Source organism: Lutjanus erythropterus, chromosome 8 (genome assembly GCF_056507025.1).
Source record: "Lutjanus erythropterus isolate fLutEry1 chromosome 8, fLutEry1.hap2, whole genome shotgun sequence".
Lineage (NCBI taxonomy): Eukaryota > Metazoa > Chordata > Actinopteri > Lutjaniformes > Lutjanidae > Lutjanus > Lutjanus erythropterus.
This window is the reverse complement of record NC_139324.1, coordinates 25,464,238-25,490,581: the sequence shown is the minus strand read 5'-3', so window position 1 is coordinate 25,490,581 and position 26,344 is coordinate 25,464,238. Positions and strand designations below refer to the sequence as shown.

At 39.0% G+C, this 26,344-nt stretch overlaps 2 protein-coding genes across 2 annotated transcripts; one reads left to right on the top strand and one right to left on the bottom strand.

Moving 5' to 3' along the window:
* Nucleotides 1-2,099: 2,099 nt before the first annotated feature.
* Nucleotides 2,100-8,127, bottom strand: LOC146322909 (endothelin receptor type B-like). Its single transcript, XM_084724076.1, has 7 exons — nt 7,137-8,127; nt 6,914-7,026; nt 6,518-6,722; nt 6,121-6,261; nt 5,897-6,030; nt 4,308-4,416; nt 2,100-3,002 (listed from the first exon to the last, which is right to left on the bottom strand). The coding sequence occupies exons 1-7, from the start codon at nt 7,632-7,634 to the stop codon at nt 2,832-2,834; spliced, it is 1,371 nt and encodes a 456-aa protein (XP_084580202.1). The 5' UTR covers nt 7,635-8,127; the 3' UTR covers nt 2,100-2,831.
* Nucleotides 8,128-10,128: 2,001 nt separating this feature from the next.
* LOC146322908 (glutamate-rich protein 6-like) lies at nt 10,129-25,104 on the top strand. The gene is made up of 13 exons (XM_084725547.1): nt 10,129-10,402; nt 10,499-10,550; nt 12,284-12,405; nt 12,518-12,561; nt 13,764-13,874; nt 14,025-14,141; nt 21,091-21,251; nt 21,501-21,559; nt 21,682-21,824; nt 21,958-22,037; nt 22,164-22,319; nt 24,514-24,742; nt 24,904-25,104. The coding sequence occupies exons 1-13, from the start codon at nt 10,129-10,131 to the stop codon at nt 25,102-25,104; spliced, it is 1,749 nt and encodes a 582-aa protein (XP_084581673.1).
* Nucleotides 25,105-26,344: the final 1,240 nt, after the last annotated feature.

Genomic DNA, 26,344 nt, shown 5'->3' with positions numbered 1-26,344 from the left:
AGTATTGGTACATTTTATCCATGCATGCCTCAAGTGCAACTCTGAAGCCCTTGGACTCTATCTACCACTCTGCTTTCAGATTTATTTCAGGAGATATTTATAATACGTATAATTTTGACCTGCCTGCTAAAGCTGGGCGGCTCTCTTGTGTTAGGTGTGAAAAGACACTGGGTTTTATTTATTTATAAAGCTCTTACTGGTCTCTTACCTCATTACATCACTTTAATGCTTTCTTTTAATGTGGGCTCTCGTCAAACTCAGCCAAGTGGTTGGATTACGCTGCAGGTGCCAGCTGTTTTTGAATTTAGAAAATCTGGTTCTTCACTTTGAACACCTGGAACATGGAAGAACATGCAGAACAATTTAAAGCTTTCCTCATTTTTATCTGTAGGGCAATTTAAATCTTTAAATATATCACATTTCACTCTGAGATGTTCTTGTTTAAGCTGATTTGCACGCCTTAAATTTGAACTATTTTTATTTATTGTTAAGGTTTTATGTGGCTTTTTTTTATGTAACTTTCTTATTGATGTCTGTGTGTCTCAAAGCTTTTATTTTTTATTTGTTACTCTACATTGTAAATGAAGTCTTTACCCCTTAGTTAAAACAAAGGTTGAATGAATCAAATCTCTGCATCCTGGGAAGTCTGCTAATGTGTGTATCATGTTTCTATAAAAACATCTACAGAGTTGATTGAACTCTGTAGAGTGCATTCATTTAAAGTCATCATTTCAAGTCAAAATACTTCAAGTTAAAAGAATTTGTGTTTATAAGCTCTGAAGTGTTCTGAATACACTAGAAATTTTAAGTTTATTTAACTTGAATAAATAAAACTTGGAAAAAAAGACTCTTGTGTGGGGTTTTTTTTGTTTGTTTTTTTTAACACAGTGTAAAATAAGAAGAAATGGGAGAATCCAGCAGGACAGAATCTGAAATATGTACATATATAAAAACAAACTCATGAAATAAATGGACCATGCTGGGTTGGATCAAAAACAGTAGAGACTGGCTTCAGCGTAAATGAGCACATTGAACTCCTGTATACTGTCCAACACTGTTGTATCCAACAGTCAAAGCCTCAGAGACGGAGAGACGCTGTCTCTCTTATGTCAGAACAGAGAGAGGTGCACGAGTGTGTAGCACAGCAGGCAATATGACTGTGTGGGCTGGAAAGCACGCATGTTACTTTCTCTGTTCTCTTGAAACATATTTTTGGCATCTCTAATCACAAACAACACATTTTTGAGTCAGAGGTCTTTGCAGTGCAACTTCAAAACAAGAGGCAGAGGACTACAATATATGTACACTGAAAAAAATCACACAGATTCTTCCTAACCGGTCATATTAAGATACCTAAAGCTGATTCTAACTGCTCAATCTAGCGTTTATATGTCGAGGAAAGCGAGGATAATCGATTAGGTACATAAAGACGGCAGCCCGCTGGTTTGATGTGATGTGACGTGGAACCGGCATTTCCTTGTGCTCTTTATTTTGAGCTGTTAGAGCAGCACTTTGCACAATGGCACTGATATGAAAAAGTCATGACATCAAACAAAGCTGACATTTTTACGTGGTTTCATTTCAAATGATAAAAGTCCAACTGTTTTTTTTTTTTTAAGTCAGATTCTTTAATTGAAAATAATAAAGAAGAAGATTCAAAAGTGTAGGTGTTTCAGTTATCTAAGATTTAAATAAGGCATTCTCCATTTTACACCATGCCTGAAAATAATGCAAAACACTTAAGATGAAATTTAACACTTAAGATTCAAGAGTTTAATTAGCTACATATAATGAAGTTGTGTCTCTTTCAGAAACCTCTTCAATGTAAGCATCACTAACATAACAAGGATTCACTGCCTTTTATTCAGACAAAGAGAATTTTTACAAACAGTCAAGGGTTGTGCTCTTTACTTAGACAAGATAAACTTTTAATAGGCATTCCAGCACACAGCATCAAGACAGTTTTGCAGACTGATACAGCATTAGCTGGGAGAACAGCGCTCTATTTGTGCTTGCCTTGTCCTGTGACAGGAAGACCTATCAGGTGCTCATCTCTACCCCCCGCGCCCCCTCCCATCCCCTCTCCTCCTGACCTCATTCTGTCATCTTCGTTTTCCTTCTTCCCCACTCTCAGGTCTTTTATAAAGTGTCTCCATGCATTACACATTTAACAATGCATTAAAAATAGGCCACCATCAATCAGTCATTCAGTGGCGGAGACAGAATCTACTTGTGGCACCAATTTGATATGTTTCTCAAGGTTCAAGAAACGAAAAGAAAGCTACAAACTCTTAGGCTGCTGTGTGTATGGGAAACTTAACAGAGATGAAAACACAGATTTATGTGCTAATAATACACCGTACCCCATAAAACCCACCGTAGTAATTTTGAATTCCCATTTGCTTGATTTCCTACGGTGCAGTGTCTTTCCAGAATCCAGAAACAGAATCAAAATAATATATATGCAGGCGGTAAGCCGTGACAAGATTTCTGTTGATGGCTGCCAGGTTAACATCGTGCCCAAAACAGTGATTTGAGAACTGCGATGCATGATACAGGATAGGTACTAGGTAAAAATCTGATGTAATGGTTGGGAGTGAGTCAAGCCCCCGGGGCAAATAGTCTGAACAGTCTGACTCCAGGTTGCTCATGCCAAAGCAGATGTTCAGCTGACGACAACAGTACAAAAGACAGCGCGGCGTGTTATTCACAAGGTATTTCATGTTATTAGGATGGTGTGTCAAGGTTGCTGAGCTACCGATACAGCTGCTTTGATAGGCGTGTATTAAAGAGCTTGCATAAATGTTTTTCACGGTTCCACGTGTGTTCTGTTAACACACTAAGGTGTTCTCCTGCTCAGGTAGGGGTGTGGACGTCTGCTTGGCAGCTTTGATGTTGCAGCTCTGCTCTGAGGCTTGATCCTGCGTTCTGGACTTCAAAACAGACTGCACCTCGTCGTGGGTAACAGCTTGGAGAGGCAGACACCAACTGCACAGACACGCCTGAAGGACCACACGCACAAAGACAGTTGGTCAGAGGACAACACACTTTTTATCATCAGCTTCACGTGGAGAAAACGTCACATTGTGAGGTCTATTAATGTGTGGAATGCGGTTTTAGACTCGGTTGCACCAACAAAAATGAATTAAATCTAAGATTAATTCTAATCAGAGTTTAGCAAAACTCAGTTTATAATGAGTAGGCTGAATCCAGATTTAGTTAGAATTAAGCACAGCTCTGCTGCACAATCAAAAACTAATGTAAAAGTTTAGTAAATCCTTGTTTATTGATGTAAATGGAGATTAAAGAGTTTAATCAATATGGAGATGCTTGCTTAACCTAGTTAGCTAGGGTTATCACATTTGGAATGAAAAGAAACAAGATACATCATAAAACTTAATTGTGTGTGAGTCTGTCCCTCCCGTTCTCTGAGAAACTTTATTATTTTTGCTCCATTTGTTTAAAAAATGCAGCTGTTTTAAATAGTAAACCTCCTCAAGTGTAAGTTTTAAGTTAACACTGGATCACATTTTAAATTGTAGTTTAACGTTTTGGTGCAGCAAAATTAAATTTAAATTAATATTTTTATTTTTTTATTATTAATAAAAATTAAATCTCTGTTTAGGGTACAAACTAAACAGAGGTTTAAAAAATAATCCTTTTTGGTACAACCCAGCCCTAAAAAAATGCATCTGTTTGATTTCTCTGTGCAGAGACATGTGTTGAAAGCAATCTTAAGTTTGGGTTCTTTTTATTAAAGAAAAAGGAATATATTAAAGGAAAAAAAATAAAGAATAAATCCAATTATTATTACAGTTTGCAATATTATTTAGAGGGAGATTCTGTGTGTGCTGTGGTGCGCAAAAACCTGATGACAGCCCAAATAAAAGTATGTTTTAGATATGTCCTTCTGTGCTAGAAACACAATAAAGGCTTTTAAAATATTTTCCCTTGAAAACTGCCTCGAAGCTATATTTTCTTACTCCTCATAACACATCACTCTGATTCAGTGACAAACTGTCTGGTAGATTGCCAAGTGTCTGTGTCTGTTTTTTTTTTTTCTCTTTCTTTCTTTCTTTCTTTCTGTTTTTCCAGACCATTTTCACTTATTACTCCCTCGGGTCATTGCTTGGTCTAGTCTGGCCATTTTACAGACATGTCTCCGCATATGTCCTTGATGACACGTATGATAGCTCATCCGATGTGGATCACACTTGTTTTCACCCCCACCAGATCTGTCTAAGACTGAACGGTGCCCTACATAGGAGCGACTAGGAAAAAGAAAAGTGCATGACAGCATATCTTACCTTGAAACATCTTTTAAATCTTTTGCTGACTATGTAGAGTGCAATAGGGTTGATGCACGAGTTGAGTGATGCCATATTAATGCCAAAATAGTCCAGGACGAGAAAGATGCTGAAAAAGGAGGATAAACAGGTATTTATCAGACAAACCCTGGTTGCATAAAACCACTCAGGCTAAGACATCCCTTAAATCATTGGTTTTCAACAGGGGGTTCGGGAGCCCTTTAATTATTCTTTTGATTAAGTAGTTGCTTTTTTTTTCAAAGATGAATATGCCTTAAAAGTCACATGATTTACTAAAATCACTCTACAGCAGCTATCCCTAACAACAAACTAGTTAGCTATGTAAACATATTGGCCACTTAGCTGTATCATCATCCCAGGTGTACAGACACTCTTGTGAGCTACAATGAATCATTTTGTAACTTCATGAGCAAGAGACTCTGACTACCCTCCACCTCAGAAAACACCTGTGAAAGTTCAGAAGGTGAGGCTAACGCAGCTAACATTAGCAATGCTGCAATTTCTGCTACAGGGAAGTTCATGTATACATTTAGTAGGGGGTCTGTGGTCCATCTCTCAATCAGCTAAAGGGCCCATGGCCTGAAAAACACTGAAGCCTGCCTTAAATTTTCATCTGAGTTTGGCTTAGGAAAAAATTTGCTGCATAAATGCAACATAAGGATTTCCTTAGGATGTTACAAGAGAAATCTCTAAGTGTTAGTTCATAGCTACATAAGTATTTCCTTATGTATTACGGCAGATTCTTAATGATCATTTTCCTCAGAAAAAATTTAGGACCCATAACAGTCAAATGAAATTATTTGTGGAACGTAAGATGTACCCACTGGGCACTATGAGCAATGTTCAGCTTGTTAAAGAGTATAGATTTGTTATTAGCACCAGCAACTTTGTAGCTAGCTAGCCAAACATTGAGCTAACTCAGTCTAATAAATTAAAATCAGCTGTAAAATCACCAGTTTTTGTCAGCTCCTGTCAATGTTTGGCTATCTCCTTTCTTACTGTCACAGAAATATTTCTATTTTCTCTTTGTTTATCAATTTATGGACCATATCACAGCAAAGATTTCTGGCTTTGATTTTGTCAGTTAACTTACTTCTGCTTGTGCAAACGGATTTAATTTACTTTGGGTTATGTTCCTTGTGTTTTCTATATCACTCAAGGAGAACAACATTCTCATCCTTTGTCCAGGTTGGCTATATTTTCTTTTTGTGTTCTATTTGTTGCCCATTTTGGAGAAGCGAACTAACACAGGCTACCTACACATCTTAGCCAAGATAGCTAATAACTGACAATAATGCTGTCTAGTAACATTAAAGAATCATGTGCGTGAAGCATAACCATGGCAACTGAAGTGCATTACTTTTTATGACAGTAACTGCTGTGAAAATCTATAAACACTAAGACAATGAGACCACTTTATACAGCTTTATATAATGCTCCTAAGACCTAAGAACCTCTCAACTTAAGGAAACATTTTGCAGCCAACTCAAGTTTGAAACTCACAGTGCTTTATGCAACCAAGCACAGCTGCTGAACAATGAAAAAAAGTACAGAGTGTTCACGCTCACCTCAGTAGCTGACACCTACTGGGATCTTTCTCATCATATATTGTTAATTTCAAGATCCTGCTCAGGTATAGAGGCAGCCAACACAGTGCAAACACAATCACTAGGCAGAAGACAGTTTTTGCAACTTCTCGTCTCTAAACAAAGGAAAGAAAAAAGAAGACATGATCAATGTTAAAGTTGATGTTATACCAAAATATGAGAAAAAAAGAAACAACGTGCCTAACCTGCTTGGTGTGGTCGCTTAATGTATTCTCACTGTTCTTCAGCATTTTCCTGGTCATGAGTGCGTAGAAGACGGCTGTCCAAGCCAGTGGCATGCAAAAGTAGAAGCCAAAGAGCCACCAGTCCTTTACTGATTTATAAAACTGTTGATTAAACATGACAGAGGCCCACAGTCAGCCGGCGGTTGCTACGTTACAGCGTGCATAAAACAATATTTCAAATACACACATTTGTAGGTTTACAAGACCATTTACAAGTACCTGTTGGGCATCTGCTGCATGAGGTTAAGTGAAAAAATATTAACCATTGTTATGTTCATTTTAACACTTATTAATGTTGCTGTGAGTAAGATATACAAAGTCAATCAAAATGTTGATCAGTTGGAGTCTATTACATCACCTGCATGAACTGCGTGGTTGGCATGGGATGCAGCAGACATATTCTCAGATGCTTGTCTTTATAGTCCATTGTTATCATATCAAAGCCGACAACTTCAGGCACAGCCAGCAAGATGGATATAACCCATATCAGAGTTATTTCGATTGCTGTCCACGCTGAAACCCCGATGCCTTTGATTCGATTCCAGGATACTACGGCTCGGTATCTGCCAAATCAATGGGAAAATGTTAAGGCTTGGGGGACTTTTTGTCTGTAACAATGATACATTTTTCAGTTAAAGAACATTTCAAGGGCTAATGCTAAACAAATCTGTCTGCTCGATAAAATACAGATAGCAGCCAGCAAACACCATTTCCCTGTAAGGGGAGGACAGGACAGTGCTGCTTATCTCCGTACCTGTCAACACTCAAAGCACATAAGCTCAACACGGTGATTCCAACAGAGGTTTTCTGGATGAAGGGGACGAGTTTGCACAGTAGCACGCCGAAGGGCCAATCTTCTGCCATGAGCTGAAGCAAAAACAAAGGACAATTTCGGTAAGGGAATCAGCTGAAGGTGAGATCAAAGTTTTAAAGTGGAGAAAAAGAGAACATTACACAGCATGAGGTGGATAACTCACCCTGTACGCGTTGATTGGAATGTCAATCACGATGTGGATTAGATCCCCCAAAGCCAGACTGGCGATAAGAATGTTTGGTCCACTTCTCATGCATTTGTTTACATATATGATTTTCAGTAAGGCTGAGTTCCCCACTATGCCGACAACAAAAACAAAAAGAGAGACCACAGTATTGACGTATTTGAAGGCATCTCTGATTCCAGCCGACTCCCTGCACATGGGAGGGTGTGGTGTTTTGGGCTCTGCTACTCGGGGTGGATGAATTGAGCTGTTTGAGTTCTGTTTTTCCAGCATTAAAAGACCAGGGGAGGCCGTTTCAGAGCGCTCAATTACAGTGAATGGTTCTGAATGCTGATCACTGGCCTCGCCTCTGATGAGAATATCACCCAAACAAAGAACGAGAGCCACGGTCCACATTGTTGATGATTTCCTCAAAAGGCCCTGAGATGTTTTTTTTGCCTGCGCTGGACTGAAAATGAGAGTGGAAATAATTAGCATTGCATCTTAGCCTTGAGATTTACAGCAAAGCATTTAGGTGAGGAGAGGGATTAATTTAATTTCCTGATCAAAAGGCAACAATAAATAAATAGCACTGATACAATATGATACACTGAATTATGCCAGCTTACCTTTAGATGTACAAAATCTGCATGAAATGAGCCTCTGTAATACAAAACAGGCTTTATGTTTAACACAAAGCACTGCTCTACTAGGCTACTACTTTGTTGCTGTGCCTGCTATAAATGTTAAAACCCAGCAGAGGGAAATCAGGGTTTTATAGACTAAGGTATTGTTGTCAGCATTACTCATCGATCTGTCAGTGGTGACTGTAATTACTTCCCTTGATGCATCATCCTCAATGAAAGGATGGCGTCGAAGTGTATTGTCTGTTATCACAGAGTGAGATCATTTTATTGGATTCAGTAGGGATATTATGTGACGGCTGTTCCCCCTTCTTTCACTAAAAAAGTTGGCTGTTTTCTTGTTTGACTTCCACACAAAATCTAAATGTGGCAAAATGTCTATTTTACACAGTAAAAAAGCTATTTAACAATTTAATAAAAAAACAACTTAAAATTCTAAATTGACTGAATTTGAAGGCAATTTTACAGGAAAATGATTCAAAACAAATAAACTTATAGTCAAATACACTTGATATTAATTTGGCTGCAGTTCAGAAAACATGTTCATTAAGCTTAGGATATTAAGTTGAACCAACAACTGTTCAGTTACAATGACAAACATTATGGACAAATTTGATTTCCTTTTACATTTTCTCAGTTTGAAAAGTCAGATCCTCATTTCTTATAAGACCGTACAGCAGCAGCTGTTCCTGTTGGAGCTACTTTGGTTCAGCACTGAAACAAAAACAGTATGTGAAACTGTTCCAAGTGAATTTTTAAATTTCAAAGTGTAATGGGTTGGGGGCTGAATTCAATACTAACCTTCATCATGGTTTGCAGTGTTTTTATTATTGTGAAAACAAGCAAGAATGACCTGATCTTAAAGTGTATTAGAGACACATGAAGTTTTCATCATAGGTTTTCTTCAGACTCTAACAAAGATATTGTTTGAAGAGTTTTAACTCTCAAAGAATGCATGCTGGGAAGTCTGTTAATATACTGATCATATTTCTTTAGAAATTTAATTCAATTAGTTTACTGAAGTCAAAAGACTTCAATACTAGACATTTTAGGTTTGATTAAATAAGAGAAATAATTTGTTTGTTACTATTAACTTATAATCAATGTAGCTTAACTATGAAGGCCCAAACATACTGAAAGCATTGGCACATGACATGACATGAGACGTGGGTGTCGAAAGGGCTGCAGCAACCTCTAAAACCATTATATAGATTGACCTGTAAAAAGTAAAGATAAGAGTTTTTTCCCCCACATGAAAATGTTTTATTAGAAAAATAAAAGCTTAATAATAATGATACTAAACAATTTAACAGATATGTATGAATAGCGACCTTTTTCCCAAAACTGCTGGTTCTGTGATGTTGGCCTTTCAGATCTGATGCCCGCAGTCCACTATAGGAGCATCAAATAATGCACATCAATTATCACTATCAGAGCCTTAATTAAACCTTGTCTAATTAAAGTAATTTAAGAAAAAAAGATTAGTTGATTCCACTAAATTCTTTTATGATTTTTTTACAGTGTAGTGACGACATTGGCCACAGCCTCTATCATTAAAGTTTGTGTGAAGCAATAATAAGTATTGTTTTCTAAGTTTGATAGAAACGTGTAATTAACCACCCAGCCAAAACTTGAATTATTAAAAAAGTATATAAAATTAGGTCTCAAAATCATTAAACAATTAGCAGTTTCCCTCCTCTGAAACACTGTGGGCGTGTCCACTGGGGGCTGTCTCAGTGTCAAATACAACTACGACCAAAAAAAAAAAAAAAAGGATCTGAAAGACTGACACTCTGCTAGCAGCTTAACTGCGTCTGTACAGACATGTTTGAGCCATCAGAGCCAGGGGACAGTGACCGATCAACTCACTGGAGAACCCATTTGTCTCCATTTGTGACAGGATGTTTGTTTGTTTTTTTTCCTCTGGAACTGAAGTGAGCAGTAACTGCTGGGCTGATTTGAACTGAAAGAGTCACTGAAGGTTTACATTTGTATCTGATCATTGGAGAAGATCGGGAGCAGTGAGTCTTGAGACATGGATCTCAGTCTTTTCACGTGTTTTCATCAGCTGTTTTCTAACATGTATACGTGTTTAGAAGATAAACTATGAATGTCCTTTACACAGATTTTAAACTTAGAAGTCACCATTAGTGAATTTAATGGGAACAGGAAAAATGTCTGCTTTAACTATGTGACAGTTTGGATGTACATGATCCTGATGCAAAACTACTGCCGGGCAACTGCACTTGAACAATAACAAAAAATGATACAAATGGAACCATGAAATATTCAGTGAGTGTCCTCCTGAGATTTTGCTTGAGTTGACAGATCAGTTTTTTTTTTAAAACATGAGTCAGTCTCCATCCTACCGGAGAGACACCGCCTGTGCATCTCCTGAGAGTCCTAAAGAAGGTGACTTCTCCCCGCGACAGCTTTGTGACAACCCAAAGAGCCTGGAGGAGCACGAGACATGTGAAGACCAGAAAGATCCAATTGTTAATATCACACCAGACAACTGCTCCAGCTCTCTTTTGAACGCTCAAATCTGTGCTCCGCCAGCGACAAATGACCTTGGGAAACTATGCGCTGACATGCCTCTACAAGAACAACCGATTAAGAAAAGTGAGTTGGTTGAGTTGGAAATGAAAAAGTATGACAACAGTTCACTGCCAGGCTGTCTATATACTCTGCATTATTACAACTTTTTTGTTTCCATAGGCCATTGGAGAGAACCAGGGCGCTTCAGTGCATCTCCTATAAAAAAGGAGCTGTAAGCAACTTTTTATTCACAGTAGCATGACTGAAAGACCTATAAACATGACAATAAGTAAGGGATAACATATAGTAAGACCATCATTATGGCAAAATAAACCCTGACAGGGTGATGTAGGACTTATTTTGCCATAATATCCAGCTCACTGTACATTCTACATTCTATAATTACAGCTGTGTCTATTTCAAGAGTCTGCTATTCAGAAATAGCAGACTTTAATTATTAATTAACCAATCAGAATCTAGTATTTAATAATAGACATATAAGATCTCTTAAGAAATCACAGTGTCTTTTTAGTGACCATATAATTAACCTGTACTGTCACATTTTAATCTCCTGCTATGTTTTTGTCATTTTGTCACCCATATATCCAGCTGACATGCGTTAAACTGATCTGAAACCAGTTTGAAATGCTTGGCCTTTGGTCTGTGGTGTTCTTTGATGGTCATATGATTAAAAAGATGTTCAGCCAGCAAAAAAAAAAAAACTGAATACATGAAACACTGCATGTGCTGCCTGATTTATGTGGCATGATCACTAAAGCTGCCATCCATGCAGTGGCATGGTCAAAGTGAATGCAGTTTTGCTTTGAAAACATGGAGGGTTGGATTTATCAAACTTCACTCTAATGGTGTGGGGGGAAAAAAACAGTTCATAACCAGAAATTTTAAACCCAATAGTCACCTGTAATATTTTTCTAAGCCGGGCTGTACGTTCCCTTCGTTGAACCAGCTGGATGAGTTGAAGAGGAAAAAGGACCTTGACAAGAGTCACACTGTGTGCAAGAAGTGTCTAACTAAACTATGGATCATTAGAAATATGCTATGTTACACAGTGAGAAAAAATAAATCATGTATAGAAATCAAAAATTTTAATGCATGAAGATGAATTGCAGCGTAGCCCTCTGAATCAGAATCTGATTGATTTGTGAGGCGCTAATTCCCACCCTATACCCAGAAACCACCCCCTCCTATGGATAAAGGGGGTCTAAGGATATTGTGAATATTATTCAGATTCACATTAGTCTAAAGTTAGTTTTAGGAGAAAACAAACACAGTCAGTTTAGTCCAACCAATGTTAAAATTTGTAGACCAACTAGGTAGACCAGACAGCCATTAGTTTTCAGACTTATTTGTTTTGTCATGTTCAAATGCAGCTGTTGCTCACTAGTTGCTATAAGTACAGGAAAACACAGGATAATTAGTCAGAGAGTGAGGAAGGAAGCTGGCGAACGTGACTGTTTGTTATTGTTTAATATGAGAGAGACCCCTAAAGGCAGAATTTGCATATTGTGCGTTTAAATACACGACAACGAGGCCTTCTACAGTTCCACTATATGAAGTGTATGCTACTCAACTTTAGCTTTTTACCTTGTTAGCTACTTTTGGCTCAGCAGGCAGCTGTTTTCACCAAAAACCCCTGGTAAAAACATTGTACGCGACATACCTAGCAACAAATGGCACACAGAACTGAAGTTAGCAACTAATTAGCTGGTATAGAAAGTCAAGAAATACTATCTAAACCAACAATATATTTTTTCAAGAGCTGATAACCAGAAAATTTATTCAAAATGTTGCTGATGTTGCTCCATGTCTGCTGAATGTCTAAGGAGACATCTGTTGTTTTTTAGTTTGGTGTTCCTAAAAATCAATTAATTCATCTCTTAATAGAGTTGTTAAGATAAACCATTGCTGTAAGTCTTTGTCTCCTGTCTCTGTTCTCCGACTCAGTCTTGTCTCACCAGAGTTCATGGAGACACGCGCGCTGGATGGAAGATTCATTACTTTGGTGAGCACTCAGACCCAAACAGATTGGGAGTGGGTGGAGCAGAGCCTCTCTTTCAGCTGTCAAGGTAAGCCCTGTCATCAGTTTGGGTGCGGAGGGGTCACCTGTTCCTGCCCCCTCTCGCCTCTCATGACTTAGACATCTGTCAACTTCCCTTTTTTTTCCACTCTCTTGCGCAGTTCAAAAGGAAATTGAAGATCTGGAGTCGTTGCAGGCAGAGGTGGTGAGCATAGACGCTGACCCTGGTCCTTCACAGGTAGCCTGCTCTCGCAAAAAGTCTGTTTCATAGTGAAGTGAAGTCAGTTTTGTTTGGTTCTAGACAGTAAGTCAATATATTTACTCAAGTGCTGTATTTAAGCACAATTTATATATAATTTACTGGAGTAATTCATGTACTTGAGACAGCTTTAGTTACTAGTTTGCAGATTCATATTATTAAACAATATAAACTATTAGAAATAAATGATGATTATTAGTGGTAATATTAGATAATAGATTAAAAGCACACTTCACCCAAATCAAGAACACATCCTTTTCCTCTTACCTGTAGTGCATCTATATTGTTTTGGTGTGAGTTGCAGAGTTTTGGAGATATCGGCTCTCTCTTAACTTTAATTAAAGTAGATGGCACTCAGCCTGTGGTGCTCAAAGTGCCCAGAAAATACTTTTGAAAACTCAAAATCTTTGTCATCCTTCTGGATATCATAACTTGATCGCCAACGATAATCCCTTGCAGATATAAATGAGTAACTACTTTTTCCTGTGATTAAGGGAAAGTGGTTCAATTCACACTACTGAAGTTGGGGTGACTGTCCCTTTAAACCTAAGACTATATAATATTAGCTGGATAAATCCATTAAAATTTCCAAACTTTACTAGCTGCAACACTAAAGTAATGTTATGAATTGATGTATAAATAAAAATAATCCAATAATGACAGACATATTATTCCAAAATGAGCCATTCTGCATAAAGAGGACTTATAGTTTTGGAACGTTAAGTACATTTTGATGGTAATATTTCTACTGGAATGCATGACTTGTACCAGAGTATTTTTACTTTAATGTAACCATCACCATCAGTAACAAGGTTGTCTATTTCTTTAAAGTTATTCTAAAAACCTGCCACCAGGTGAGATTCTTCTTGAAATCAGATGAAGCCCTACAATATAAAATATAAAAGTTTCTTGTGGTAGCTTTAAGTAAAAAATAACAGAATACTTCTGTCATGACTAACAAAATCATGTCAACTGTCTCTACAAAGGCTTTACAGTCTGTTCAACACACAGATTATAAAGCCTTCTATAAGATATATTTGTAAGGATCATTTTATGGTCTATATCCTACACATGGGTTATAGGTTATATCTATTATACATCAAACAGTCTTTACAAGTCTTGGTTTATTTAAGTCTTATTTACATCAGGAGACAGAGGATGAAAAGACGCCACAGGAGGAACATGATATACGTTGTGTGGGGCTGCCTCGTCTCATAGCATTCAAGCCAGAGCCAAAACAAACTCCTCATGTTGAAAAGGTACCGTCGACTTACTTCTATATGGCCCATAGTGCCTGGAAATGACAGTCATGGCCTTTTTCCATTTTCCGAACAGTAATAGCAGCGCGTGGAGGCTATAATATTAGAGGTGGAGGGGTGATTGTGAATCTGTTTTTTGCTGCACTGTAGGTTCCAGAGGTTGAATCTAAACAGGACGTGCATCTTGCTCAGTGTGACTACTGCCAGCAGCTCTGTCAACCCTTCATGTACAGCGAACTGCTAGGGAGTGAAACAGACTTGGAGAGGGTGAGTGTGGCTTGTTTACCTCCAGCAAGAAACCGAGGTCGCACTTTATTTTACAGTACACTAATAAGATGTAACATGCAGTGCTTTCCATTACATTTTTGAAAAAATTAGAAATAATAGTTTTTTATTAGTCAGTAAACAAACACAGTTATACGCTGACCTAACAGGCCATACTTACAAATAAGACAAAAACTAGAAAAAAATATAGCCGCAAGCGGCAATTTGCGGGTTCTAACCTGTTCCGCCCCAAACCAGCCACCGTGACCCTCATCTGCCGTAGTGCAAGACGTTCCCCACCCTGTCTCCGAAAGCTCCAAGCAACACATACTCTTTCCAAGTCACACGTTTCTTGAAATCGGCTTTTCAGCCAGCCTGCACGCTAATGACATTTGTGGTATACTTTCACACAGAGACTCCATTTGAACATCAAAACATACATTGAAATTGTACCTATCGATGTGTATTTCAAAGTTTCAATAGGTATTTTAATGTTTAAAGCAATCACAGTTCCACGATCATGATCATTTTGGGAGAAATGTGGAGATAATAATGGTTGTGTATGGGAGAGGCTGTAAAATAAAGACACAGATGTGAGTGTACTATTATGATTTGACCTAAATGAAGGTAAGTGAAAGTTCAGACAGGAAGACCATCTCTTTACTTAAGTATACCTCAAAGCCACTTCTCTGTTTTCAAATTCAACGTGCTGTGACACGCAGACAATTGGCCAAATCGCTGGAGTCGATTCAGCCAATCGCCAGTTGGCAAAGGCACAGTCAAATTTAAATACACGGAGAAAAGGCAGAAACTGAGCCAAAAGTTCTGTGCTGTGACACGCAGACAATTGGCCGAAAGGGCTGGAGTCGATTCAGCCAATCGCCGGTCGGCAATGGCACAGTCAAATTTAAATACACCGAGAAAAGGCAGAAACTGAGCCAAAAGTTCCTCTGTGCTGTGACACACAGACGATTGGCCGAACGGCTGGAGTCGATTCAGCCAATCACCGGTCGGCAATGGCACAGTGATATTTAAATTCACAGAGAAAAGGCAGAAACTGAGCCAAAAGTTCCTCTCAAACTCCAACTGTTTAATGAAAAACCGTAAGTGCTACAGCTACAAAAAGCACACCGTCGGCGAGAGGATGGGATGCGGATCACAAAGGTGTAAATTTCATTTCTGTGGTGTGAAAAATGAGGCCAGAGCCACGATGGACATAACTGGAAGGGTCTGCTTTCTTCCAGAAATTTTGGCTCTCGCTTAACATGGGAGCGAATGGGGCAGGCGGTCGGACTTGTTGTCGTTTCAGACCACCTGCAGCCAAAACCCTAAATCCGTTTTCTTCAGCGGTCGCACCTCTGCGACCGGAACGGCTTTTCCTACAATTTGGTGTACAATTTGTGTATCTAGAGTGAACGATGTGGCCGCACCGGCGAGTTTAAGAGAAAATTTCTGGATGATTTCACAGGTGCTGTGCACTCTAGCGATGACATCACCCACTCTAAGTTGCAACATTCCACGCAATACACACCCATTATAAATTCTGAGAAGGGCTGAAAATTTCATGATTTTTAAACAGCTGGTGTAGAAAAACTAAAAGAGATATGGAAAATACGAATCGGTCCCTGAAAGTCGACGGCAATGTCAACGTTTCAGGGTTGGAACGGAGTTTCTACGTGAATGTATGAGTTGGTGAAGCGTGGGTGAAGATGAGTGAGTTTGAAGGATTTTCTCATCCACTTCCATTATAACCAAGTTTCAGAAAACACTGAATATTTTGGAAAGTTTGAATGGTATTAAAAGGTTGAATCATATGTAAAAAGTCAAGGAATGGCTGAACACTTTCCAGTTTGAATGGAGTTTCTAGCTGAAAGTATGAATCGGTAGTTACCGTTTGAAAAAAGGTGATTTTTGAAGATTCCCTCATTCATTTTCAATGGGAAAACGGTTTGGGAAAAAACGGGATATATCTGGGAATGGCGGTGGCGCCCCCTATGTGCCAATCTCAAAATCTTTTTCATGGGTGTGCTTCCAAATCTCATTGTGGACCTACCCACCAAGATTGGTGATGATAGGTCAAAGGGTGTGGGAGTTATCGCCAATCAATTCTAAGCTCCGCCCACAGCGAAGATTCATTGGTCCGTGGCGGCCGTGTTTTTTGACCAATCTGGCTCATTTGTAATAGAAATGTGTCTGGTCATCCCCCAAAGCCGTGTACCAAATTTGGTGTCGATGGAGTCAAAACTGTAAAAGTTTATGTCATTTTACTGTTTTTAACATTATTAAAATTAGCAAAAATTCTGTAAGGGCGGCGTTCATGGTGCAAGAGGCTTTTTTGTAGAGGATAATCGGGAGGACGTGTGTGTAAAATTTCAAGTCAATAGCACTTGCGGTGCGGCGGGCAGAGCTTTTCAAACTTAAACTCTATGTTATAGCGCCCCCATGAGGCCGATTGGGACCAATTTTTTGGAGCAATATTTGGATGTCATTTATAGTCCATGTACCAAGTTTCATGTCCCTAGGTCCTTCCGGACGGTTAATGACGTATAGGCCACGCCCACTTGCACCTATCAACATAGCACTCAAGATATTAGTTAATAGCCACCCCTAGAGCATGCATACCAAATTTGGTGAAATTCCATCCAACGGTCTTTGAGATACAGATGTGTGGCTTTATAGCGCCCCCTATAGGCTGACCTCAAAATGCTTTGGTAGGCAGCTGCCAAGTCTCATTGTGGACCTATCCACCGAGTTTGGTGATGATAGGTCAAAGGGTGTGGGAGTTATGGCCAATCAATTCTAAGCTCCGCCCACAGCGAAGATTCATTGGTCCGTGGCGGCCGTGTTTTTTGGTCAATCTGGCTCATTTGTAATAGAAATGTGTCTGGTCATCCCCCAAAGCTCTGTACCAAATTTGGTGTTGATGGAGTCAAAATTGTAAAAGTTTATGTCATTTTACTGTTTTTCAAATTATGCAAATTAGCAAAAAATCTAGTATGACGGACCTTCATGGTCCTAGAGGCTTTTTTTTAGAGGACATTGAGCTGGACCTGTGTGTCAAATTTCAAGTCAATCAGACTTATGGTGTGAGGGGCGTGGCCTCCCCAAAAAGTCATTTTTAAGCCTTAATTACAGCGCCACCATGTGGCCGACTGGGCTCATATTTTAATAAAAGTTGATGCACATCATTTCCAATCATTGGGCCAATTTTCAGGTTTCTGGCTCATTCCAGCTCACGGGAATTTTAGCTCAAGCAGCAGACAACAAAAAATAATAATAATAATAAATATAGCCGCAAGCGGCAATTTGCGGGTTCTAACCTGTTTCCGCCCCAAACCAGCCACCGTGACCCTCACCACCCAGCGTGACCCTCATCTGCCGTAGCGCAAGACGTTCCCCACCCTGTCCCCGAAAGCTCCAAGCAACACATACTCTTTCCAAGTCACACATTTCTTGAAATGGGGTTTTCAGCCAGCCTACACGCTAATGACATTTGTGGTATACTTTCACACAGAGACTCCATTTGAACATCAAAACATACATTGAAATTGTACCTATTGATGTGTATTTCAAAGTTTCAATAGGTATTTTAATGTTTAAGCAATCACAGTTCCACGATCATGATCATTTTGGGAGAAATGTGGAGATAATAATGGTTGTGTATGGGAGAGGCTGTAAAATATTCTGTGAGGCTAAAGACACAAGTAAAGAGATGGTCTTCCTGTCTGAACTTTCACTTAACTTCATTTAGGTCAAATCGTAATAGTACACTCAGTATACCTCAAAGCCACTTCTCTGTTTTCCAAATTTGACCGTGCTGTGACACGCAGACGATTGGCCGAACGGCTGGAGTCGATTCAGCCAATCGCCGGTCGGCAATGGCACAGTCAAATTTAAATACACCGAGAAAAGGCAGAAACTGAGCCAAAAGTTCCTCTGTGCTGTGACACACAGACGATTGGCCGAAAGGGCTGGAGTCGATTCGGCCAATCGCCGGTCGGCAATGGTACAGTCATATTTAAATACACCGAGAAAAGGCAGAAACTGAGCCAAAAGTTCCTCTCAAACTCCAACTGTTTAATGAAAAACCGTAAGTGCTACAGCTACAAAAAGCACACCGTCGGCGAGAGGACAGGATGTGGATCGCAAAGGTGTAAATTTCATTTCTGTGGTGTGAAATATGAGGCCAGAGCCACGATGGACATAACTGGAACGGTCTGCTTTCTTCCAGAAATTTGGGCTCTCGCTTAACATGGGAGCGAATGGGGCAGGCGGTCGGACTTGTTGTCGTTTCAGACTGCCTGCAGCCAAAACCCTAAATCCGTTTTCTTCGGCGGTCGCACCTCTGCGACCGGAACGGCTTTTCCTACAATTTGGTGTACAATTTGTGTACGTAGAGTGAACGATGCGGCCGCAGTGGCGAGTTTAAGAGAAAATTTCTGGATGATTTCAGAGGTGCTGTGCACTCTAGCGATGACATCACCCACTCTAAGTTGCAACATTCCACGCAATACACACCCATTATAAATTCTGAGAAGGGCTGAAAATTTCATGATTTTTAAACAGCTGCTGTAAAAAAACTAAAAGAGATATGGAAAATACGAATCGGTCACTGAAAGTCGACGGCGATGTCGACGTTTCAGAGTTGGAATGGAGTTTCTAGGTGAATGTATGAGTTGGTGAAGTGTGGGTGAAGATGACTGAGTTTGAAGGATTTTCTCATAGACTTCCATTATAACCAAGTTTCAGAAAACACTGAATATTTTGGAAAGTTTGAATGGTATTGAAAAGTTGAATCACATGTGAAAAGTCAAGGAATTGCTGAACATTTTCCAGTTTGAATGGAGTTTCTAGCTGAAAGTATGAATCGGTAGTTACCGTTTGAAAAAAGGTGATTTTTGAAGATCCCCTCATTCATTTTCAATGGGAAAAACGGTTTGGGAAAAAACGGGAATATCTGGGAATGGTGGTGGCGCCCCCTATAGGCTGAGCTCAAAATCTTTTTTAGGGTATGCTTCCAAGTCTCATTGTGGACCTACCCACCAAGATTGGAGACGATAGGTCAAAGGGTGTTGGAGTTATGGCCGATCGATTCTAAGCTCCGCCCACAGCAAAGATTCATCGGTCCGTGGCGGCCGCGTTTTTTGACCAATCTGGCTCATTTATAATAGAAATGCGTCTCGTCATCCCCCAAAGCCGTGTACCAAATTTGGTGTTGATGGAGTCAAAACTGTAAAAGTTTATGTCATTTTACTGTTTTTAACATTATTGAAATTAGCAAAAATTCTGTAAGGGCGGCACTCATGGTGCAAGAGGCTTTTTTGTAGAGGATAATCAGGAGGACGTGTGTGTAAAATTTCAAGTCAATAGCACTTGTGGTGCGGCGGGAAGAGCCTTTCAAACTTAAACTCTATGTTATAGCGCCCCCATGAGGCCGATTGGGACCAATTTTTTTGAGCAATATTTGGATGTCATTTATAGTCCATGTACCAAGTTTCATGTCCCTAGGTCCTTCCGGACGGTTAATGACGTATAGGCCACGCCCACTTGCACCTATCAACATGGCACTCAAGATATTAGTTAATAGCCACCCCTAGAGCATGCATACCAAATTTGGTGAAATTCCATCCAACGGTCTTTGAGATACAGATGTGCTCATTTATAGCGCCCCCTATAGGCTGAGCTCAAAATGCTTTGGTAGGCAGCTGCCAAGTCTCATTGTGGACCTATCCACCAAGTTTGGTGATGATAGGTCAAAGGGTGTGGGAGTTATGGCCAATCAATTCTAAGCTCCGCCCACAGCAAAGATTCATTGGTCCGTGGCGGCCGTGTTTTTTGGTCAATCTGGCTCATTTGTAATAGAAATGTGTCTGGTCATCCCCCAAAGCTCTGTACCAAATTTGGTGTTGATGGAGTCAAAATTGTAAAAGTTTATGTCATTTTACTGTTTTTCAAATTATGCAAATTAGCAAAAAATCTAGTATGACGGACCTTCATGGTCCTAGAGGCTTTTTTTTAGAGGACATTGAGCTGGACCTGTGTGTCAAATTTCAAGTCAATCAGACTTATGGTGTGAGGGGCGTGGCCTCCCCAAAAAGTCATTTTTAAGCCTTAATTACAGCGCCACCATGTGGCCGACTGGGCTCATATTTTAATAAAAGTTGATGCACATCATTTCCAATCATTGGGCCAATTTTCAGGTTTCTGGCTCATTCCAGCTCACGGGAATTTTAGCTCAAGCGGCAGACAACAAAAAATAATAATAATAATAATAATAAACCGGTACAATCTTAGAAGGGTTCTACCCCTTCGGGGTTAGAACCCTAAAAACGTTCTTCATTAGACAGTATTAGAGCCTTATTAGAATTTATTAGAGGGTAATTTGGGGCACATAACAACAGAACTGTGCTGTGATTAAAATCTATTTTTTTCCACTGTTAGCCTTATTAGCCTTTATCAGAGGGTGATTAGAGACACATTACAATGGGTCTGTAATTTAAACTAAATCTGCTACTACCCCATTTAAAAAAAACAGTATGTGAACCAGATAGTAAATTATAGAGGGAGAGAAATATTTTATCTATGGGCGATTGCACAGACTTATTGTAATACTGAAAATGTGATTTTATCAAAGAAGAGGACATCGATCTTGGCTGTTCTGCCAGTTCCACGGAAGCAGCCGAAGAAAGTGTGTCAAGTAGGAGATATGTGTCACAAACTACCCTCTCCTAAGAAAGTCTAAGGGTGTAACAGTTGGAAGCAATACACTAATACTAATACTGTCTAATGGCAAATCATTTTTGTCTAATTTCATACAAAGTATGGCTTGTCTTGTTATAATAAATTCATTAGAAATAATGACAGATTTGAGGTGAGGAAAAGGGTTACAGGGGCGAGCACTGTAGGTGAAAAAGAACAAGGAAAAAATCTGTCAAAATGCTTTTTTTTTCAGGTCTTTTGTTGTGAGCGAGCTAAACAAATGAGAGAGCTTATCCTGGAGGAGAGAAAAAAATTGGCGCAGATGGAGTCAGATCGAAAGATTGATGTGAACGTTCATGAGCCTATCGTGAGTGAGGAGGAGAGGGAGGCTGCTAAAAAGCGAGCAAGTGAGAGGTGAATAACGTGTATGCCCTGTCCCCTCTGCATTTATTTTATATGTTGCTAAGAGTGGCTGCTGAAGGACACGCATGTAACTGTATTGCATATTGATATTGATTTACTTTATTGCCTGCCATAAAAGACTTTAATTTCTCTTAGTGTTGTAGCAAGAAATATTAGGTCCTCGACATACCCTTCAGGTTTTGGCATTGTACGGTACATTCTTCCTACTTCTGCAGAAAATAACTTCAATTTCTAATGTAGGTTGCGACATTTGCAACTCCAGAGAGAAACTGAAAAACAGAACTTGAAAAAAGACTCCAGTAAGTGTGCAACCTTGGGCCCTATAGTATAGACAAACTAGTACAAATGATGAATATATGAAGTGTGTAGTCTGTCATGTTTCTCATTGACCAAAAATGGATATTCTCCTTTGTCTGCTCAGTCCCTACTGAGATCAAACATAAAACCCCCGCGCTGTCAAAAGAGACTCCTTACATCAATGATGAGCTTCACGTCCTTCCGATATATATTAAAAATACGACTGGCTTGTTTACACTTGTGGAAGAGACGGATGGTGAGACAAAGGTATGTTTGAAGGGATGTTTTCATAATGACATTGATGTTTTATGTGACCAGCAACCTGAACCAGAATAAGTGTTTTTATCAACAGTGTATTTATCAGAAATGTCAAAAACAACTTGATTATTTTGTGTCTCAGCGAAGGGGAGTAATGAAGAAGTTCTACAAATGCGAGAAAAGTTTTCTCACCTTATGTCCAGATGGAACGGGTAATGTTTTGTATCCTTTTAAGCAGTCCACAAAGTGGAAGATCATGGACAAGGTCGGAGCACTAAATGAGAGGGTATACTTTTGTTCCCTTTGATAAAAGGTTTGCACTGTGTTAATGATCCTTAATAGACAAAGTTATCCTTCTGGGAAAGCAGCCATTATAATATCCTCTGCAGGAGCTGCTGACTTCACTTACATAATCTTGGAGGACAAGGACATAGCGCCCAGCATCAAAGGCATTTTCACAAATAACGGCTACGCCACATGCTACTATCCCAATGGAATGATATGGTAAATTGCTACCACAATGACTATTATTATACTAATTTTAAAAAGTTCATACTAAATTCAGGCCCTAAAGTAGTTTTACATTCTGGGAAATTTGCCTTTTTTCTTTTGTTGATCAATTCCATTCATATCTTATCTTATCAGTACATACAATATGAAGTGACAGTCAGGGTCTGGTTAGCTTAGCTTAGCATAAAGAACCAGAACCAGCTAATCAGGCTGTGTCTAAAGGCAGTAAATATTACCTACCAGAACTGAAGTTATATATTATTTGTGTGATTTCGACAAAAAACAAAGTGTAAGAACAATAATATGCTGTGTTATGGGGGATTATGTGCTTGTGTTTCAAACCAAAGTTTGTCCCTTAAGCAAAATATTTCAGGTTGAGGCTTTCAGGGCAGTTACTGTTGTAATACAGCACATATACACTTCAGTTACCATGTTTACACTTCACAACATACTAGATAGCACTACTGTCAGTGGTTAGCTCGCTCAGCTAACATACTTAGTTAGCCTGTTAGCTAGCTTCTCCAAAATAGACGACACAGAGAAAAATAAAGCCAAACGAGACAGAAGATGAGAATATTCTTCTCCTGGAAGAATAAAGAAGGCACATTCACATAATCTAAACTACATTTAATCCAGTCATAACAAATAACACACAAGCTGAAGATGTGGCAAGCAGTAACAAACATCGACAGGAGTCAAAAAACTGGTGAGCTTCAGTAGTTTTGTAATAATAATTTAATAGTTTCTATAGCTAACATAAACGTATGAGACAGCGTTATGTTAACTTTTGGCTAGTTACAAAGTTTCTAGTGCTGATGTCAAATCTGTACTCTCTAACAAGTTGCACATCACTCATAGTGTCCAGTGGGTATGTCTTATGTCCCACAAATGATTTCACTTTTAAGGGACTGTTATGGGAGGAGACTGGCCTATGAGGACTTCTAGTAATGCATAAGGGAACACTTAAGTAGTTGAGGCTCACTTAAGGTTTTTCCTTTACAACTTCCTAAGCATATTTTAAGCAACTCATTTTTCCTAAAGCATCCTTAGATGACAGTTTCAGCTAAATCTTGGCCTACGTGGTTTTATGAAACCGGTCACTGTCTAATTCTTGACTGGCAGCAGTTGCCAGGTAACCGACAGAGATTGGGGAGTTACTCCTTTCAGACAGAAATAGTCTTGCACATAACCTTTGGTTTTTGTGCGGATTAAACAAAAGAAGATACAACGTGACATTAATTAGAGGGTTTTAGAGGTGCTGGCAGGTGTATTTTTGTGACTCTCAGACACAGGGTAGCTGTTTCTCCCTGTTTCCAGTCTTTATACTAAGCTAACTTAACGCCTGCTGGCTGCATAGTATATTTAACAGAGAGCGTGGTATCAATGTTCTCATCTAAGTGTATTTCAATGAATGTCGAACTTCTCTGGTACTGCTTTAGATTACAGTCTGCCACGTATTGCATAATTACTCCACAGTTACAGTGTAATTATTTTTTAATTACACTGTATCAGCACTGTAGCTATTTTTTAACTATTGGGTACCTATTCTGTTATTACAGGGTAAATATGATCTACTGAGCAATTAATCTGGACGTTTGGGATGACTTTAGAGAGAATTTATACCACAGTTATTTTTTAACTATCAGCTACTTATCTGTATTAATACTATTACTACTATTATTCGTAAGTTTTCCCCTTATAGTTACACAGTAACTAGGACATGCGGCCATCTAAAGTGTTACCAATACTTATCCGGTAATAATAAAATACCCAGTAGTTAAAAAAATAACTGCAGTATAAATTCTCTTAGTTCATCACAAATGTTCAGATGATTGTTGATCATACTTACCCTGTAATAATAGAATAGGTTCCCAGTAGTTAAAAATAACTGCAGTACAATTTCATTGTAAAATCCCCCAGTTGTTACCCCCTTTATTACAACTTGTTACCCAGTACCTACATATATGTTGGCAGGTACTGTGCTGGTACTAAAATGTTACTGCTTCTATTTTAATCCAGTTAGTCAGTGTAAATATAATTAAATGTCAAAACCCATCATAACTGCATCTTTTGTATCTTGGACACCACATTGTTATGACCATTTTGGACCAGAGATTTTGATTAACCTGCTGCACTCATGCTGTGGGTCAGGATGTGTGTGTTGCTAATCTGTGTGCTGTGTCTGAAGGTTGAATCTGACCCCTGTTGGAGGCCTCTGCCTCAGTGAGACAGGAGCTTTGATGAGACGCTGGAACTGGTTGTATTTTGACCTGCATGTGCGTAACCTTCCCTTCAAGCCTCTAACCTTTGCCCTGGGCCCACACATCAGTGTGCGCATACACTCACAAGAACACATGTACGTCACCTTTGCACATCAGAAGCACAGCGTGCGCTTCAGTGTGGGGTCAAAGCTTAAGGTAGGTAATGATAAACCAATACACCATAAATGCAAGTGTTTGTCTTTGTTTTAAACATGAAAAATACAGGAGCCTGCATGTCGACCCGAGCTATTAATGATTTGCACAGAAAAAAGAAAATATTTAAAAAGGGACATGTTTTTTTTTCCCTTTTAACGCAGCTCATTTGTCCAGAGAGCCACGACAAGCCAGGACAAGACGTTCTGCAGAGATATATCCAAATGAAGAGCTCAGAGATTTACTCTCTGCTTGGCCAGATGCAGACCTGCATGTCCCACCCTCGCAGTTTCATTATCCAGACTCAGCGGCTTAGCAGACAAATGGAAAAGGAGAAGTCACCCGAAAAAGATAAAGACCCATGAAATAGAGAAATACAGAATTGGCAAAAGCTGATATCATTTATGGCTGTGTTACAGTTGACAGTCTTATATTAGTTTAAACCTCCTGAGTATCTGCTGCTTATAGTCATTCACAGTTACATTCAGACTGTAAAGGGCATGAGCTTTATAGAAAGAGATTTATGGTAGATTGGGTCAGTCGGTTTGGCAATGCAGACATTTCAGTAAACATTAAGGTTGGCTGGTTAAAATAAGAAAAAGTTGGGATCTAGAAGGGGAGGAAAAAACCTCAGGAAAGAGGTGAAAGTCGTCTGTGTTTTGGGGCCATATATATTCAATCAGTATTTAAAAAGATCACTGGAGACAAATTAATGTTTGCACTTTAATTTACAGTACACTAATAAGACTAAACAAGCTGTACATTGTATTACATTAAAAGAAAAACTAGAAATAGTTCTTTATTAGACATTAAACAAACACAACTGCACCCTAAGACACCATATACACCCAATGGTACACTAATAAGACATAACAAGCCTTAATTTGTATCAAATTATACATAATATGTTCTCTATTAGGCGGTGTTAGACTCTTATTAGTCTTTCCTACAGGGTGGGGACACATTACAGCAGAACTGTGCTGTAAACTAAAAAGTCTAATAAGGGTCTAACTATGGAAAATAATTCACTTTAGTTTACAGTACAGTTTTGTTATAATGTGTGCCTAATTATCTTCTAAGAAAGGATTCAAGGGCATTTATTATCATTATACAACACAGGATGGCACAACAAAATTAGGGTTGTAGTTCCTTCATAATACACACAAAACACAACATATATACAGCTTAATAAGGGTCTAATAGAAAACATATTTTTTTTCTAGTTTTTGTCTTATTTATACAAAGTACAGCTTGTTATGTCTTATTAGTCTACCATTAAATAATATGCATTGAAAGTCCACCAGATATCATGACAGACCTTCCATAAGATCTGCTGCAATGGATCCAGTGCTAATTGGGCTGCTTTTATGAAAGAAAACAGCTACAGCGCAGGATGAAATGGCTGAAAAACCTGTGAAATCCAGTTAAATGCCTCTCTTAACAGCGTGACCGAGACCTTCAGAAAAGACAGCAAAGTTATATTTCCAACACCTGACCTGTTATTGCAGCTAGTTGTTGTCATTGATTTTCCTAATAGAAAAACACAAAGTTGTAAGTACACGTCTCCTGCTTTATAAGAGCTGAAACAGGCAGCAGCAACAGGAT

Excerpts from the sequence above, each read along its gene's own strand:
- LOC146322909 (XM_084724076.1), bottom strand. The coding sequence starts at position 7,634 with ATGCTAATTATTTCCACTCTCATTTTCAGTCCAGCGCAGGCAAAAAAA. Across the intron at positions 6,262-6,517 it reads CAACCACGCAGTTCATGCAG|TTTTATAAATCAGTAAAGGA; the intron begins GTGATGTAATAG and ends TTTAATCAACAG. Across the intron at positions 6,031-6,120 it reads TAAGCGACCACACCAAGCAG|AGACGAGAAGTTGCAAAAAC; the intron begins GTTAGGCACGTT and ends TCCTTTGTTTAG.
- LOC146322908 (XM_084725547.1), top strand. The coding sequence starts at position 10,129 with ATGAGTCAGTCTCCATCCTACCGGAGAGACACCGCCTGTGCATCTCCT. Across the intron at positions 14,142-21,090 it reads GTGAAACAGACTTGGAGAGG|GTCTTTTGTTGTGAGCGAGC; the intron begins GTGAGTGTGGCT and ends TTTTTTTTTCAG. Across the intron at positions 22,320-24,513 it reads TATCCCAATGGAATGATATG|GTTGAATCTGACCCCTGTTG; the intron begins GTAAATTGCTAC and ends CTGTGTCTGAAG.